General features: G+C 37.0%; 2 protein-coding genes across 2 annotated transcripts in view; one reads left to right on the plus strand and one right to left on the minus strand.

Annotated features, from left to right (window-relative positions):
- The window catches only part of WASF1 (WASP family member 1), a 130,089-nt gene that overhangs the window by 97,682 nt on the left and 15,437 nt on the right, over positions 1–16,970 (minus strand). The gene's annotated exons all lie outside the window — the stretch shown is intronic.
- The window catches only part of CDC40 (cell division cycle 40), a 47,971-nt gene that overhangs the window by 24,694 nt on the left and 6,307 nt on the right, over positions 1–16,970 (plus strand). The window contains exons 5-12 of the mRNA XM_006071831.3: positions 54–193; positions 2,880–2,976; positions 4,285–4,424; positions 5,249–5,323; positions 7,520–7,565; positions 10,395–10,496; positions 11,514–11,629; positions 12,127–12,260. Coding sequence (XP_006071893.2) covers positions 54–193; positions 2,880–2,976; positions 4,285–4,424; positions 5,249–5,323; positions 7,520–7,565; positions 10,395–10,496; positions 11,514–11,629; positions 12,127–12,260 — 850 coding nt within the window. The remainder of the gene's footprint in view (positions 1–53; positions 194–2,879; positions 2,977–4,284; positions 4,425–5,248; positions 5,324–7,519; positions 7,566–10,394; positions 10,497–11,513; positions 11,630–12,126; positions 12,261–16,970) is intronic.

A 16,970-nucleotide genomic window follows, 5' to 3' on the forward strand; every position in this document is an offset into this window, starting at 1 on the left:
TGTGTGTATATCTTTAGAAAATACCCATATTTGTGAATTTTTTTTTAATGTAGGTTTAACTGTGTTTGAAACTGGTCAGAAGAAAATAGAAAAGAGGAAAAAATTTAAAGAAAATGATGCATCTAATATTGATGGTTTCTTGGGACCTTGGGCAAAATATGTGGACGAAAAAGATGTAGCCAAACCTTCAGAAGTAAGCTTTGACATTTTTCACTGCCGGTTCAACTGTATGCTATGTCTCAATGAAGGATATCTGTGTTAATAAATGAGGTTTCCTTAGAGAACTAAATGACTCATCAGAATTTCTCTGCCTTAGTTAACTGAGAAAATACTATAAGATTCCTTTGTTTTTCTTTGGAATAATTTTTGTTTATATTTTTCTGATTTATTTTCTTCCATAATTTTTAGCTAAAATACAGTATTGAAGAATTGGTAATAAAAATCACCTTGATAATACTATTAAGGTGCCATGGAGGTTGCTTTTCTGATACCCATGTTCAGATAGTAATTACAAAATCAGCCTTTCTATGATTTTAGAATTGATGATGGGTTTTATTTAATTTTTTTCAAATTTTAACAAAGTAGTATCAGATCAGATCAGTCGCTCAGTCATGTCCGACTCTTTGGGACCCCATGAATCGCAGCACGCCAGGCCTCCCTGTCCATCACCAACTCCCAGAGTTCACTCAGACTCACGTCCATCGAGTCAGTGATGCCATCCAGCCATCTCATCCTCTGTCATCCCCTTCTCCTCTTGCCCCCAATCCCTCCCAGTATCAGAGTCTTTTCCAATGAGTCAGCTGTTTGCATGAGGTGGCCAAAGTACTGGAGTTTCAGCTTTAGCATCATTCCTTCCAAAGAAATCCCAAGGCTGATCTCCTTCAGAATGGACTGGTTGGATCTCCTTGCAGTCCAAGGGACTCTCAAGAGTCTTCTCCAACACCACAGTTCAAAAGCATCAATTCTTCAGCGCTCAGCCTTCTTCACAGTCCAACTCTCACATCCATACATGACCACTGGAAAAACCATAGTCTTGACTAGATGGACCTTTGTTGGCAAAGTAACGTCTCTGCTTTTGAATATGCTATCTAGGTTGGTCATAACTTTCCTTCCAAGGAGTAAGCGTCTTTTAATTTCATGGCTGCAGTCACCATCTGCAGTGATTTTGGAGCCCAGAAAAATAAAGTCTGACACTGTTTCCACTGTTTCCCCATCTATTTCCCATGAAGAGATGGGACCGGATGCCATGATCTTTGTTTTCTGAATGTTGAGCTTTAAGCCAACTTTTTCACTCTCCACTTTCACTTTCATCAAGAGGCTTTTGAGTTCCTCTTCACTTTCTGCCATAAGGGTGGTGTCATCTGCATATCTGAGGTTATTGATATTTCTCCCAGCAATCTTGATTCCAGCTTGTGTTTCTTCCAGTCCAACATTTCTCATGATGTACTCTGAATATAAGTTAAATAAACAGGGTGACAATATACAGCCTTGACGTACTCCTTTTCCTATTTGGAACCAGTCTGTTGTTCCATGTCCAGTTCTAACTGTTGCTTCCTGACCTACATACAGATTTCTCAAGAGGCAGATCAGGTGATCTGGTATTCCCATCTCTTTCAGAATTTTCCACAGTTTATTGTGATCCACACAGTCAAAGGCTTTGGCATAGTCAATAAAGCAGAAATAGATGTTCTTCTGGAACTCTCTTGCTTTTTCCAGTAGTATATCTATATATATGTTCTTCATAATATTATGAAATGTATAAAGTAAAACTATAAAACCCTACCTTGCCCTCTCCACCTCCTAATCCTACTGTCTCTATGAGCCAGTCCCTATTCTAGGTCTTAGGGATACAGCAATGAACAAGATTAAGAGAAAATCCTGTCCTCAGGATGCTTGCTTTCTATCTCTCTCATATCCAATTATCTCAGTAATACACATATGCTGTTCTTTATTTATTTTGACTTCTTAGTTACTATAAGGATTTATTACTACCCTATCTTCCTTTTGGATCTTCCTGGTGGCTCAGATGGTAAAGCATCTGCCTACAATGCAGGAGACCTGGGTTCAATCCCTGGGTCGGAAAGATCTCCTGGAGAAGGAAATGGCAACCCACTCCAGTATTCTTACCTGGAAAATCCCATGGACGGAGGAACCTGGTTAGGCTTCAGTCTATGGGGTCGCAAAGAGTCAGACACAACTGAGCTATTTCACTCACTTTATCTTCCTTTTGGGCTTCCCTCATGGCAGAATCTGGTAAAAAAAATATATATATATATCTGCCTGCAATGCAAGAGACCCAGGTTTGATCCCTGGGTCAAGGAGATGCCCTAGAGAAGGAAATAGCAACCCACTCCAATATTCTTGCCTGGGAAACCCCATGGACAGAGGAGCCTGGTGGGCTACAGTTCATGGGATCACAAGAGTTGGACATGACTTAGTGACTATCCACCACCATCCACTTCCTTTTACTGCTCTTCCCGTAAAAGTTGTGTCACAAATCTGTAGTCATTGTTTATATCCTTATGACTATTAAAAGCTGTTTATGAAGAACATTGTTTACTCAAATTCACTGTATTTCTGGTATATACTAGGTTTTCTAATTACCTCATTTTTTTCACTTACATAATTATCGTAATACATTAAATTACTCCTAGCTGTTCTAGAAGGAGAGGTTTTGTATTAAATGTGTTTAAAAGTTCAAAAACACTGTGTGTTTAATGCCATTTTGTAATCTGCCTAAGAGTTGAGATTGTTATCCTGGGAGACATACTTGCAGCTATTGCTTCACCAAAAAAGTGCACCTCCTTGTAAAGCATTTATGATCATGGGATGGGGTTCTGGAACATCCATTTTAAAAATTCACTCCTTAATTTCCTTAGGAAGAACAAAAAGAATTGGATGAAATTACAGCAAAGAGGCAGAAGAAAGGCAAACAGGAAGAAGAGAAACCTGGAGAGGAAAAGACAATCTTACATGGTAATATATTTTTTATGCCTCTTCTTTTTTGTGATAAACTTTCAGATATTTACTCTGTTCTCTGTTCATATATTAATTGCCTTTACTAATCAGCTGCTGGGAATCATTATATTAAGAATTATATTGGACAATTTGCATCCCAAAGAAATTATAGCAAACTCCTCTGTGTTATAATTAGAGATGGCCACAGATTATTTTTTTGAAGTACTAATGAATTTTTTTTAAAGATAGATAAAGGAGATTATGGTTCACAATCTGTGCTTCCCTAAGATAAAGTTGACTCTTTTTGGCATATAATTAGTACCCCAGTCAGTTTAACCTTTTCTTTTTAACCAAGCCAAATTTTCTCCAGGTATGATCATAGGTATGTTACTAAATAACACTTTTAAAGAATAAACTTTGTTTTTCAGGTAAGTAGATTAGAGATTTACATGCTCATACTTATTTTGATTTGCAGAAGGAAATGCATATTCACCAAAATAAATTATAAATATTCTAGACTACCTGGTTTATTACTAACTAGTTATATTGGGGAAATTATGTAGTGGTTACCAGACTATAAAGAATAATCCAGTTCAGATAGTATTGATTACTCTAATGTTATACCACTTATCAAATACATATTTCATGAGGTCATATTTAGTTTTAGTTTCTCAAGCTCTCGTTTTATCTCTAAGAAGTCTGTTTAGTACTGTGTGCTTACAGCCATAATAACAATAACAGCCAACATTTATTGAGTACTTATTCTGTGGAGCATGCTACTAAATGCTTTGATACATATTATACTATGTCATTTAATTCTCAGATGTGACTTCATTGTAAATCCAGTTGAAAATAGAAAAGAGATTGGAAAAGGAACCTGGAAGGGCATAAAGGAGGAAAACAGGGAAAAGGATAGTTGATATACTTTTGTTTTAACTTCCTTTTAATCCTGTTTTGCTTCTGATTCTTTGCCAGTGACTCATAAGGCACAAGTGTTATCTTTTCTTCTCTCAATAATTATACTGCAGTGGAGTCTTTTGTACACGCTACTAAAACTGGATAAAGGAAGTAAGAGCTTATTTAAAGGTCTGATAGTCTCTGGAAATTTAGAGATTCCAAAATACTACCTCTGATTGAAATAATAGCCGTGATTTCAAGCAGTTAAATTTTAGCTGTCTCTTGGTCTTAACATCATCAAAATAGTATTACCTAAATTTTAATATGCAATGATATCCTTGTGAACAAAGTGTTTATTATTTTAAGAATATAGATTTCATAACTACAGCTTTTATTTGTTCACTGCTTTCTTTTGCCTTCTTGTTTCAGTTAAAGAAATGTATGACTATCAAGGCAGGTCCTATCTTCACATACCTCAGGATGTTGGTGTTAATCTGCGGTCAACTGTGCCACCTGAGAAATGTTATCTTCCCAAAAAACAAATTCATGTGTGGTCTGGACACACAAAGGTAAATGAATTAGTTGTTTTTATTTGTTGTAATGCATTAATATAACCGTGAAGCCAACATAAATCTTCAGCTGTTGATGTGGGACATTCAGTATTTCTAGTGAAGATGTAGAGAAGGGAGATAGAGCAAGGAAGTCATTAAAGATAAACTGGAGTCACTTTGGAGGTACTAACACATGTGAGTCACAAGTGAGTACTCAGTCTTCAGGGTCATCTGATTGGTCATGACATAAGCATTCATGATTTGATGTCTTAGCCCCTTATGTTAGCCCGGGCCTTCACTTCCAAGTTCCTGCCATTATCTGCTTCCTCTTTGGCACCAACTCAGTGAGAGTGGGCTGATACTAGCACCAAAGTCTCAGTAATTTTGCCTTAGCTCTTGGGGTTATCACACTTCAAAGATTAGATGCTCCCTGTTGTATACACTATGATAATACTTGAAGTAATGCAGAGACAAGGCACTTGAAAACTTTGATGTTACTATTCTTTGTCATATTCACTATTTCAACTGATAATTTCCAGCTCTTAGCAAAGAAGAAAGGAACTAAGTAAAAGAAGGAAGAGGAGCGAGGGCATGAGCAACATGATTGACTCAGAATTCCCCTGGGTGAGGGAGCCACTGATGAAGGTTCAAAAAGGCATGAAAAGCTTAGTGTCAATAAGGGCTGCTCTTAGAATACTTCTGAAGGTTATTCTAGGGTATGAATTTTAAAATGAAAAAAAATAGTAAATTATGTGGTTTAAAAATACACTGTCTTTCCCTTTTGTTTAATTTTAGCTGAGCTTTGGAATGCTTCTGATTGATAATTGCAATACCTTTTACAGGGCGTCAGTGCAGTCAGATTGTTTCCTCTCTCTGGCCATTTGTTGCTGTCTTGTTCCATGGACTGTAAAATTAAGGTGAGTTTTCAGTAATAGAGTAGAAGTGCTACAAAGCCAGTGCTTTGGTTAAATCTATTTGGTTAATTATAAATAGATCTGAGTTTGTTAGGCAATTAGAGGCTAATTATTTTCTCTTAAGCCCTGTGAATGCAGCAGTTTATGCAGCATGTTTATGAAACATGTTGATTCAGATATGGCTTTGTAGTCCAATTGGCTAGGCTCTTTGTAAGCTTAGATAGCTGATTAGAACATAATCACTCACTTTAGCTTTAGGCACATGAATATTTAATCACCAATAATGCATTTTTATAGAGGTGTTGGATATGTAACGGAGTTCATTTGTTCCTCAGTACCTTAGAGGTAGAGAGGCTATGTGATAGAAATCCCATTTTTAGAGAGTAAATAATATAATTCACTCTTTTTTTCTTCCAAATGCTAGTAGCAGAATTGCTCCCAGCCTCTTCTCCCACTTTATATAGTCTTGGGAAGGTCTACCTTAGTTGATGTTCAGCAATAGTATGAGGTAGAAAAAAAACTCAGTTGCCAATACATGTCAATTTGATATGGGAAAAGCCTTTTAAAAACTTAAATCTGGTCGAATGGTTTTTATCTTTTATATGTCTTCTGTGTCCAGATCATTATACTGGTCAATAAATATCAACCCTATAGTGGTCTTGGAAAGTTGATTCATGAAAATTTTATCCTTTGTAAATAATTCATGGGTAGTAACAATATATTAATATAAAGGGAGCATTTTTTTATGAGAGCAACAATTTAGGCATTTGTCTTGACTTAGTGGTTTAAAATAACAGGCCAACAGCTTGGAGTAGCAAGACTCATTTTCTTTAACTTTCAATTTATACAGACTATGTTAATTGAGATTAAAGCCTTCTATTTGCCTAGTTAGACCAGCGTAGAATTCATTTGAGTTCATGTCTAGGTACACTTTATGTACATTTATTAGGTACCTATTATTTACAAGGGACTGAGGACAAAAAATTACTTTGGCACTGTCCCTACTGTTATGGTGATCATTTCATTATGTTGTAAATGATCCTTGTAGAGGAGGTGTTCTGATTTCAGAGAGGAAGCATACTCCAACAGGAAGTGTAAGTAAGGGATGGATTGGGGGGGGTGGACACAGGGAGTAGAGTATGTCTGAGAGGAGTAAATAGAATGCGTCGGCATTGTGTGTGCTGAAAACTGCAGGTTCTGAGAGGCATAGAGTGACTACAGTCATAACAGGGAACCAGGTCCAGGCGTGTTTTCCTGGTGTGCTGCGGGAACTGAGGCTTTACCCTGCAGGCACTGGGTAGCCAGGAAGTGCTTTCTGTTTCAGATCACTAGCAGCACTGTCTAGGACTGGATTTGAGGCAGGCAAGAATAAAGGTAGTTTCAAAGCTGTTGTATTAATTCGCTGTAGATGTAATGAGATCTATGAGCTTGTTACATTTTAGTCTAGATCTTCATTTTCATAACAGCTTTTAGTATATGTGCTGCCAAAGCAAGCACTCATAACAGCTTTTATAATAGTTAATACTTCAGAAGAGTTTTAAAAAAAAAAACTTTTCAATACCAAAATGTTATAACATGGCAGTTTTAATAACATTTAATTCTTTTAAAGCTAGTTTATAATATTACATAAGTAGAAACTTTTCATCACAGAAAATGTCAAATAGAGAAAAGAAGAAGAAAATGAAAAGCACCTGTATAAGTTCCATGTAAGTTAAGTTCTCTTAATTTCAGAGTTTGAAGTGTTTATACATACATGTGCATGAGTATGTGTGTAATCCAGATAGTGTAACACAGACTAATAGCACCAAAAGTGAAAAAACAAAAAGTGACAGTGTTGTCACTCAGTCGTGTTCGACTCTGGCCCCCATGGACTATAACCTGCCAGGCTCCTCTCTCCATGGAATTCTCCAGGCAAGACTATTGGAAAGGGTTGCTGTTCCCTTCTTCAGGGGATCTTCCCTACCCAGGGATCGAATCCAGGTGTTCTGCATTGCAGGCCGATTCTATACCTTCTGAGGCAATAGCACCAAACAATGTGTTTAATGATATGTAATGCCTTGGTTAAGTTCCCTGTACACACACAGATACGCACACACACATAGCTGGCGTATGACTGTTGTTAGTGGTTGAAAGTTGTCATTTTATCAAAGCCTTGTATTAAATTTAACGTTTCTATGTGTTGTTTTTTTTCCCCTCTAGCTATGGGAGGTTTATGGAGACAGGCGCTGTCTGCGAACATTTATTGGTAATATTTCTTTTCTCTCTGGCTATAAATCTGTTCGGAAAGACTTTTTAAACTATAGTAACATCATCAACAGTAATTTTACTACTACTGATTTTGCTACTGATGTGAAGGAAAGCCTTCACAGACTTGAGTGAGTCTTGAACGAGGGGTAAGTCTCCCATGTAAACAAAGAACTAGGAAGAGAGAGCAACAGAAGCTGAAGCAGAAGTGATATGAGAACTGCATTGAGGGAACCACTCAGTGAGGGAACCTCAGCAGTGTAAGCATGAGGAATATAGTGAGCGGGGAGAAAGGCAGTGGAGGTGGGCAGAGTGTGAAAGACCTTGGGTCTGTCTTGGGGGTCTTTGGAAGCCAACAACTGAACAGCTCTTGCAGGAAATCATCATGATCAGATTTGAAGTTTACAAAGATCACAATGGGAGTATAGAGGATACTTTGGTGGGGCAGACCTGGAGACAAAAAAATGATTTACAAAGTTATTTCAATAGTCTGGATTACAGATGATGAGAGCCAGAACTAAAGCAGCAGAAAGAGGAAAGGAACAATGAAGAGTTAAATAAAAGCAGTGGCTCTTAGTAACTAGTTCAGTTCAGTTCAGTCGCTCAGTCGTGTCCGACTCTTTGCGACCCCATGAATCGCAGCACACCAGGCCTCCCTGTCCATCACCAACTCCCGGAGTTCACCCAAACCCATGTCCATTGAGTCGGTGATGCCATCCAGCCTTCTCATCCTCTGTCATCCCCTTTTCCTCCTGCCCCCAATCCCTCCCAGCATCAGAGTCTTTTCCAATGAGTCAACTCTTCGCATGAGGTGGCCAAAGTACTGGAGTTTCAGCTTTAGCATCATTCCTTCCAAAGAACACCCAGGACTGATCTCCTTTAGAATGGACTGGTTGGATCTCCTTGCAGTCCATGGGACTCTAAAGAGTCTTCTCCAACACCACAGTTCAAAGCATCAATTCTTTGGCGCTCAGCTTTCTTCACTGTCCAACTCTCACATCCATACATGACTACTGGAAAAACCATAGCCTGGCAAAGTAATGTCTCTGCTTTTGAATATGCTATCTAGGTTGGTCATAACTTTCCTTTCAAGAAGTAAGCATCTTTTAATTTAATGGCTGCAATCACCATCTGCAGTGATTTTGGAGCCCCCAAAAATAAAGTCTGACACTGTTTCCACTGTTTCCCCATCTATTTGCCATGAAGTGATGGGACCAGATGCCATGATCTTAGTTTTCTGAATGTTGAATTTTAAGCCAACATTTTCACTCTCCTCTTTCACTTTCATCAAGAGGCTTTTGAGTTCCTCTTCACTTTCTGCCATAAGGGTGGTATCATCTGCATAGAAGTGAGTGTAAAAAGAGTGAGGTGGAAATCGAGAGCGACTCCCAGGTGGCTGGATGAATGGTGGTGCCATTCATCTTAGGAAGATGATAAGGTTTCAGACTCAGGGAAATTGAGCTGCTTTTGAGATATTGAGATGAAAATGTCTTGTAAGCAATTAGATAGCCAGATGTTGAGCTTTCAAGAGAGGCCAGGAATTGGCAGCAAACACAGGTAAAAAGAAAAGGTTGAGAGAACTCCTTGAAGGAAAGTAGACCAAAAAGAGGACAGCTTTGTGGCAGACTAGCCTTTTGGTAGATTGTCTTTGTCAGATTTTGCATGAAGACTGGTTACATTTCCAAATTTAACTATACCGAAATGAAACGGTATTTGAATTATATTGGCTCTGTTTTTAGATTTAAGTGGGAGTCCATTCTGTAGTGCTTGTTACGATTTTAGGGCCTCATTGCACAAATAAATACTGTCCGAGATGCCAGGGCAGCCCAGAAGACTTTTGGGAAGGCTCTCGGCAGCATACAGGAATGTCTCCTGTGATGTAGGGGATTTGGTCCTCGTCTGTCTCCCCTGCTCTTGCTGCTTTTCACTGGAAAACTGAAAATTCCTACTTAGAAAGATGATAACAGCTCTGACCAGGACTCCTGCTATAGGAAAGAATGCCTGCTTGCCATGACGAGAGGTCAGCAGCGGTGGTGGTGATTTAGGGCCCCTGTTGACCATTTGTGCCATGCACATTTTGTACAATTGTCTTGGTCATAGTGGGATAGTAAAAAATAGGAAAGTTTCTGCTTTCATTTAGTCACATTTTGTTTACCCCTATAACTTTCAAAAGAGTTGATTGGTCCAGTAAGATTCATTTCTAAGCAAAGCACCTTGAAATAAATTTATTGTCAAATGCCATTTTAAAACTAAATGTAGTTAATATTTGTTTTTAAAAACGTTTAGTCTATGAGATGCTGAATCCATTTCTATGAAATTCAGTAATATAATCCCAGAAATACACAATTATTGAACAGAGGCCACAATTTTCATGAACATCAGCTTTAGGTCACTTTGTTTTCACTTCCAGCTTGGCTAGTAATTTCAGAGTGAACCTTAAAAATGTCACCAGTCATTTCTCTTTCATTGGCAATAATTGGACTGTTACGTTTTCTCAGATTCTTGACCAGCCATCAGCTTTATGTATTACATTATTAAGAGAGTGCCATGAGAGACCTTTTAAAACAAAGTTAGATCTTTTCTCTTGATTCTTATTTAAATGTTATGCATCAGAATCACCTAAGGAGCTTTTCAAAGGGAGGGAAAACACCTACATTCTGTAGCCCACACATAACATATTCTGAGTCAGTAAATCAGGAGGTAGAGTTCCAGTGATTTTGACTCACAGCGTGGCTTGGAAGACATTATTTAATGCTGTTTGTCTTATGATGCTTATGTTTTAAATGAAGACTCTTCACCTCACCTCCATTTCTATTGTCTCTGCCTTTAGGTCACAGTAAAGCTGTTAGGGACATCTGCTTTAATACTGCAGGAACACAGTTCCTCAGCGCAGCTTATGACAGGTATCTTAAGCTCTGGGACACTGAGACAGGTAAGAGCTCACTTATACTAACACATATTTACCTTAGAAATTAGCTCTTTTAAATGGAACAATGTGAGTGGTCTTCTGTGCCAAAATGGTACCTCCTCTAACTGCTGATTCTCATATCATTGGCCGTCAGCTAATACCACAAAATGTATATAAAGTTGAAACTGAGCTGTAAAAGTAGCTCTTTCAGTATGAAACTTCCTTTCCATGAAATACAGTTTATAAAGCAAATATATTGATAGATAAGGAAATTTGAAATTTTCCATAGACTATTTATTTGATCTTTAGGTTATCCCCTACATAACCTACCATGCTGTATTGTACAATAATAGAAGCACAATAAATATGTGATGAACAGAATTAAATTTTATTGCCCCAATTAGTTAAAATGTAGGTCTAAACTTCCATGGGCAGATTGGTTTTATATATTCACAGACATACTGATTACATTAGCACATTGTGGCTAGTATGATTTTATATAATCAGAGAACCATCTTTCATCCTACTGAGTTTTAAGGATAAAGAAAATAGCTAATAGTTATTAAACACTGTTTACCAAGCATTATACTAAGCACTTATATGCAGTATCTTGTTCAGCCCTAACAATATCACTCACTATGAATTTAAATATTGTTATAGATGAGGAAACTGAGGCTTAAGAGATAACTTTTCCAGGGTTACACAGCTAGTAATGGTCAAATTGGATTTAAACCAAGGTCTTTCTAACTCTAAACCCCATACTCTTAACCTCTTCGGCAGTAGTCCTCAACTCTTTACTACATGTTTTAATTACCTGGAGAGTTTTGTCTGCTCTGCAATTGATGATACAGATTTACTTTTTAAAATATTATTTTTAATCATTAAAAATTCATGAAAACGAACAATGTAGTTTGCAGTAAAGAACAAACAGGCTGCCATTTCTCCAATTTATTAGCAAATGATCTCTAGATCTTAATTCCAAGGTTGTCTTTAAATGGTCAAATTTATTTTACCTACTTTAACTTGGGTCTTTGGTTTTAGGACAGTGTATATCAAGATTTACAAACCGAAAAGTACCCTATTGTGTCAAATTTAATCCTGATGAAGATAAGCAAAATCTCTTTGTGGCTGGGATGTCTGATAAGAAGATTGTGCAAGTAAGTCTTTTCACAATATTTTTATTAAGATTCCTGAGCTTTACATTGTATCAGGGACTGGTAAGGAATATTAACTTGTTTAATGTTTGCTACTTTTTAGGGTCTGCTGATGCTCTAGTCTTAGCAGAAAGCAGTAAATGTATAAAAAGAGAATGGCATTGAAACATGTATAATATCATATATGAAATGAGTCGCCAGTCCAGATTCAATGCACAATACTGGAAGCTTGGGGCTGGTGCACTGGGATGACCCAGAGGGATGGTACGGGGAGGGAGAAAGGAGGAGGGTTCAGGATGGGGAACACGTGTATACCTGTGGTGGATTCATGTTGATGTATGGCAAAACCAATACAATATTGTAAAGTTAAAAAATTAAATTAAATTAAAAAAAAAAGATATTGAGATTTCTTTTCCTTCTCCATTTATCATGATTATGACCTTTGTTTTCATAAATCTGCTCTACTTCTGTCTTTGCCCTTTCCCTTATTTGATATACAGTGGGACATTCGAAGTGGAGAAATTGTGCAGGAATATGATCGGCATTTGGGAGCTGTCAACACCATTGTTTTTGTCGATGAGAATAGGAGATTTGTAAGCACATCTGATGATAAGAGCCTAAGAGTTTGGGAATGGTGAGTTTTTATCAGTAAAAATCTGATTTATATAAAGCAAACAACTTGAAATTTTGTAGCCAAAGAGAAAGCCTGATAATACACAACAATCTGAATATTTTCACAATTGTGGTCACTGGCCTGTCGATCAAATTGTTTTAACTATTCAAGTCTCCAGAATATGAAAATTAAAGTTTAAGCATGCTACTTTTCATAGTCTTTAACCTATCTAAAGAATATGTATTTTGAGTCATTTTTCTAATACTAATTAAAAGCTTATATAGTGCTGTCTTACATTCTTTATTAGGTATTTTGTTCATCTTTGCAAAAAGTAGGGACGACACACATATAGACTATATTGCTTATGCTAGGGCTTGCATATAAGATCCTATCCTTAGAAAATAAGAAACTATTTTAAAATCTCTTGATTTTCTAAACATCTGCATTTTGATTATTCAAAAACTTGCCCTAGGTCATCATCCTTATGTCCTGCTGTTCATAGCCTATAATGGTAGAATACAAATGTTTTACTTGTAGAGTATAATCAGAATATATTGGTTAATTATGCTTTCCTAGAGGGGAAAAAAAACAGTTTTCTAAAGTCAGGAAATAATAATGTCACTAAGTATCTATCATAGATCATGTTTTATAATCGATTTTCAAAGTAGTACATAATAGTCTTTTTGTCAGAGTGAATGTTTGGTTGGAACCCAGCTTGTTTTTATAGTTACTTATAAGACATAGCTGAACTGTGGCTACAGCCTTCAAGGACTAGAAAGTGTCTTTCTACCCCTAGAAGTTGTTCTGCTGTAGGAAGTGAGATGTCTTCAACTACAGGCATCAGTTTCCTCTAGAAACTGAGTCTGTTTGGGGACCTGTGAAAAGTAAAAATTAGTCGCTCAGTCGTGTCCAACTCTTTGTGATCCCATGGACTGTAGCCCATCAGGTTCCTCTGTCCTTGGGGATTCTCCAGGCAAGAATACTGGAGTGGGTTGCCATTTCCTTCTCCAGGGGATCTTCCTGATCCAGGGATCAAACCTGGGTCTCCTGCATTGCAGACAGATTCTTCACCATCTGAGCCACCAGAGAAGGACCTGAGCACATCTGTAAACACATCAGGACAGTGTGGATAATTGAAGATTTAATGTAATTTAACTTCAGTTTCTCCCACACTCCCTCCACATTACCTCCAATTAATGGAGAGTTGACTACTATATACATAGTCTTAGCATTATTCTTAAAGTCTTAGCATTATTCTTAAGGTCCATGATTTGAGACTATCTTTTAACTAAGAGCTCTCCTACTTCAGAAATGATGTTACATGCTGAGGACCCGATTAAGACATCATTTCATATGGGCCACCTTAGACCATTTGTACAACAAAGTAGTTAGTTTAGCATACATATAACTGTTTTGTTTTTATGTACTCTAACAGTTTGATTATACTTAAACTTTCAGGTGTTTGTATCTTTGGATGGTATTTTCAGCTCCATTTGAAAATATGAAGTAGTATAAAAGAAATTGTTAACTGTTTAAATGATACACACCAGTTACAGGGCTTTTAGAACACTTGTGAGTGTTTCCTAAATTAGAGCATTGGTGAACAAAATATTTTGATTAAATTAAATGTTAACAGACTTTTTTCCCTTCTCAGATATTAAGAAATACTCCTAAGAGTCAAAATACTGATTCATTATGAATGATGACATCCTATAGATTTCAGTTCAATTCTCACTTGCTGTTAGAGCCTTCCTAACCAATCCTCACATGAGATTAGGTGCCTCTTCGCTATCATCCCACACAAACAACCCTTCGCTTCCTACAGCTTTTTATTAATAGTGCTTGCTTATTTATTCCTCTTTTTTTTATGGGGCGTGGGGTATATATGTATTTTTTAAGTATAGTTTATTTACAGTGTTGAATCCTGACAAGTTCTTAACCATGAGAGAAAGAACTGCCTCAACTCTCCATCTGCCTCCAACACCAGCACAGTGCCTGGCACAGACTAGATATCTAAGAAAATCATTATTGTCATAATTATTAATTATGTTATATTTATTGAGCTCTTTCTGTGTCCCAGGCACGCTAAGCATTTTGCCTGAACTATTTCATTTAATGGGCAAGTAATCTTATGAGACAGGGATATTTGCTTTTCCTGTTTTATAGATAAGAAAACTGAGATATATTATTAAGTAATCTGCCCAAGTTCCCATGAAACTTGAAAGAGCCAGAATTTAAAACTCAGATCAATCTAGTTCTAGAGATTTTCTTTTCTGTTTTTCTCCCCAGTTTTATTGAAGTATAAATAAAATTATAATGTATTTAAAGTGTACAACATAATGATTCGATATACAGTGTGAAAGAATTAATTAACTCTTTCACACTGAGTTAATTAACATATCCATCACCTCACATATTTACTTTTTGCTTGGTGAGAACACTTAGTTTGTACTCTCCTAGCAAATTTCAGTTATGCAGTACAGTATTATCAACAACAGCCACCATGGTATACACTAGAACATCAGACCTTATTCATCTTACAGCTAAGGGTTTGCACCCTTTTGCTAGCTTTGCCTAATTCCCTACTCACCCCTCCACCCATCCCCTGGCAGCCACCATCTACTCTCTATTTCTATGAGCTTGATTTTATTTTTTTTAAAGATTGCACAAATAAGTGATACCATGTAGTATTTGTCTGTCTCTGTCTGACTTATTTCACTTAGCATAATATCCATCCTCCTGGTTTATCCAAAGGAAAGTTGGTTTTCTTAAACAATATCATACAAACTAAGCCTATAACACAGTTTTAAAGGAGAACAGGAGATGTAATTAGATATTGAGCGTCCTGTGGTATCCTATATCATGAGCTGTCATAGGCATGTTTTCTCCCAAAGGCATTTATTTTTGTTAAAATGTTTTTAAAAGAAAATTTCAGAGGTTGGCACTACTCTTTTATCTTTAAAAATGTCATACATTTTTGTTAGGTTTTTTTTTTTTTTTTGATGATTTCATTTCCAAGCTGAAGATTATTTGTAACATGCTGTGCTGTGCTTGGTCACTCAGACGTGTCCGACTCTTTGCAACCCCATGGACTGGAGGCCACCAGGCTCCTTTGACCATGGGGATTCTCCAGGAGAGAATACTGGAGTGGGTTACCATGCCCTCCTCCAGGGCATCTTCCCAACCCAGGGATTGAACCCAGGTCTCCCACATTGCAGGTGGATTCTTTACCAGCTGAGCTACCAGGGAAGCCCTGTTTGTGGCATATTCAGTTCAGTTCAGTTCAGTCGCTCAGTCATGTCCGACTCTTTGTGACCCCATGAATCCCAGCATGCCAGGCCTCACTGTCCATCACCAACTCCTGGAGTTCACTCAAACTCACGTCCATCGAATCGGTGATACCATCCAGCCATCTCATCCTCTGTCATCCCCTTCTCCTCCTGCCCCCAATCCCTCCCAGCATTAGAGTCTTTTCCAATGAGTCAACTCTTCGCATGAGGTGGCCAAAGTACTGGAGTTTCAGCTTTAGCATCATTCCTTCCAAAGAACACCCAGGACTGATCTCCTTTAGAATGGACTGGTTGGATCTCCTTGCAGTCCAAGGGACTCTCAGGAGTCTTCTCCAACACCACAGTTCAAAAGCATCAACTCTTTGGCGCTCAGCTTTCTTCACAGTCCAACAAGCTTATTATACTGATTTATAATTTCTAATTAGAATATAGTATTATTAAATAGAACTACACCTAGCATTTTTACTAGTAATTATGAAGTTCATAGGTGTTCAGATTGTTTATATAGAGAATCTCTTGTCATAGAGCTCATTGTATCAGGAGTCCTTGAAATAAAGGATCTGTTTAAATTTTTTTGTTTACTTTTAGTAAAACATGGATTGATAATGAACCTGAAGTATTGTTAACTTAATTTACAAAATGCTCTTATTTTTTAAAATCATGTTATAAAATTATCAGCTACTAATAATAAATATGGGAAGGGAAAAGCAGTTGAACATTTTTAAGATTAAGCTCGTCTCAATATATTTGGATCATTTTGAAGTCACTTCTCACTGTTATTTAGAGGTATAAAGGGTTTGAGATTTGATAAATCTTACTGTTCCTCAGGTTATACCAGAAAATATTTTCCTCCAACAAAGACTGTGACAGAAGTTTTTTCTAGTTTTTACTTCTTCTGGGGTGATAGATGGATACAGAAGATCCTTACTTAAAAGGCATATTATTATTATTGTCTTTGTTTTCTAATTAATCAGTCTTTGAACTTGAACCATAGTTTGAAATTGAAATTGGTGCTTTATATTCCATATTATTCATCAGATTACATTCCCCACACATTATTAAAAAAAAACATTTCTGATGTCTCATGAAAAGCAGCAAGATCAAAATCCTTCAGAACTACTGAATTTTTTTTTTTTTAATTATGGAGAGTATTAAAAATGAAAAGACACTTAGAACTTTGGATGGTTTTATATTGAGGTGACTAGTTTTGAATTTTTGTTGTTTTCATTTTATTCTTTTTTATTTTGTAATCTTTTATTCTCATAAAAAATGTTTAATGTTTTTTCTCCTACACTGTACACATTTGGAATACTTTACATGTAAGCTGAAAATAGAAGATGTCCAGGTGCTTAATCTGCCAGAAATTATGAGATTTCTGGATGGGCTCGACCTGCTTGCAGATCCCTGTGCGGCTTTGCCTCCCATCTACTTGCACTGCTGA

The sequence above is a fragment of the Bubalus bubalis genome, chromosome 10 (assembly GCF_019923935.1).
Source record: "Bubalus bubalis isolate 160015118507 breed Murrah chromosome 10, NDDB_SH_1, whole genome shotgun sequence".
Taxonomy (NCBI): Eukaryota; Metazoa; Chordata; class Mammalia; order Artiodactyla; family Bovidae; genus Bubalus; species Bubalus bubalis.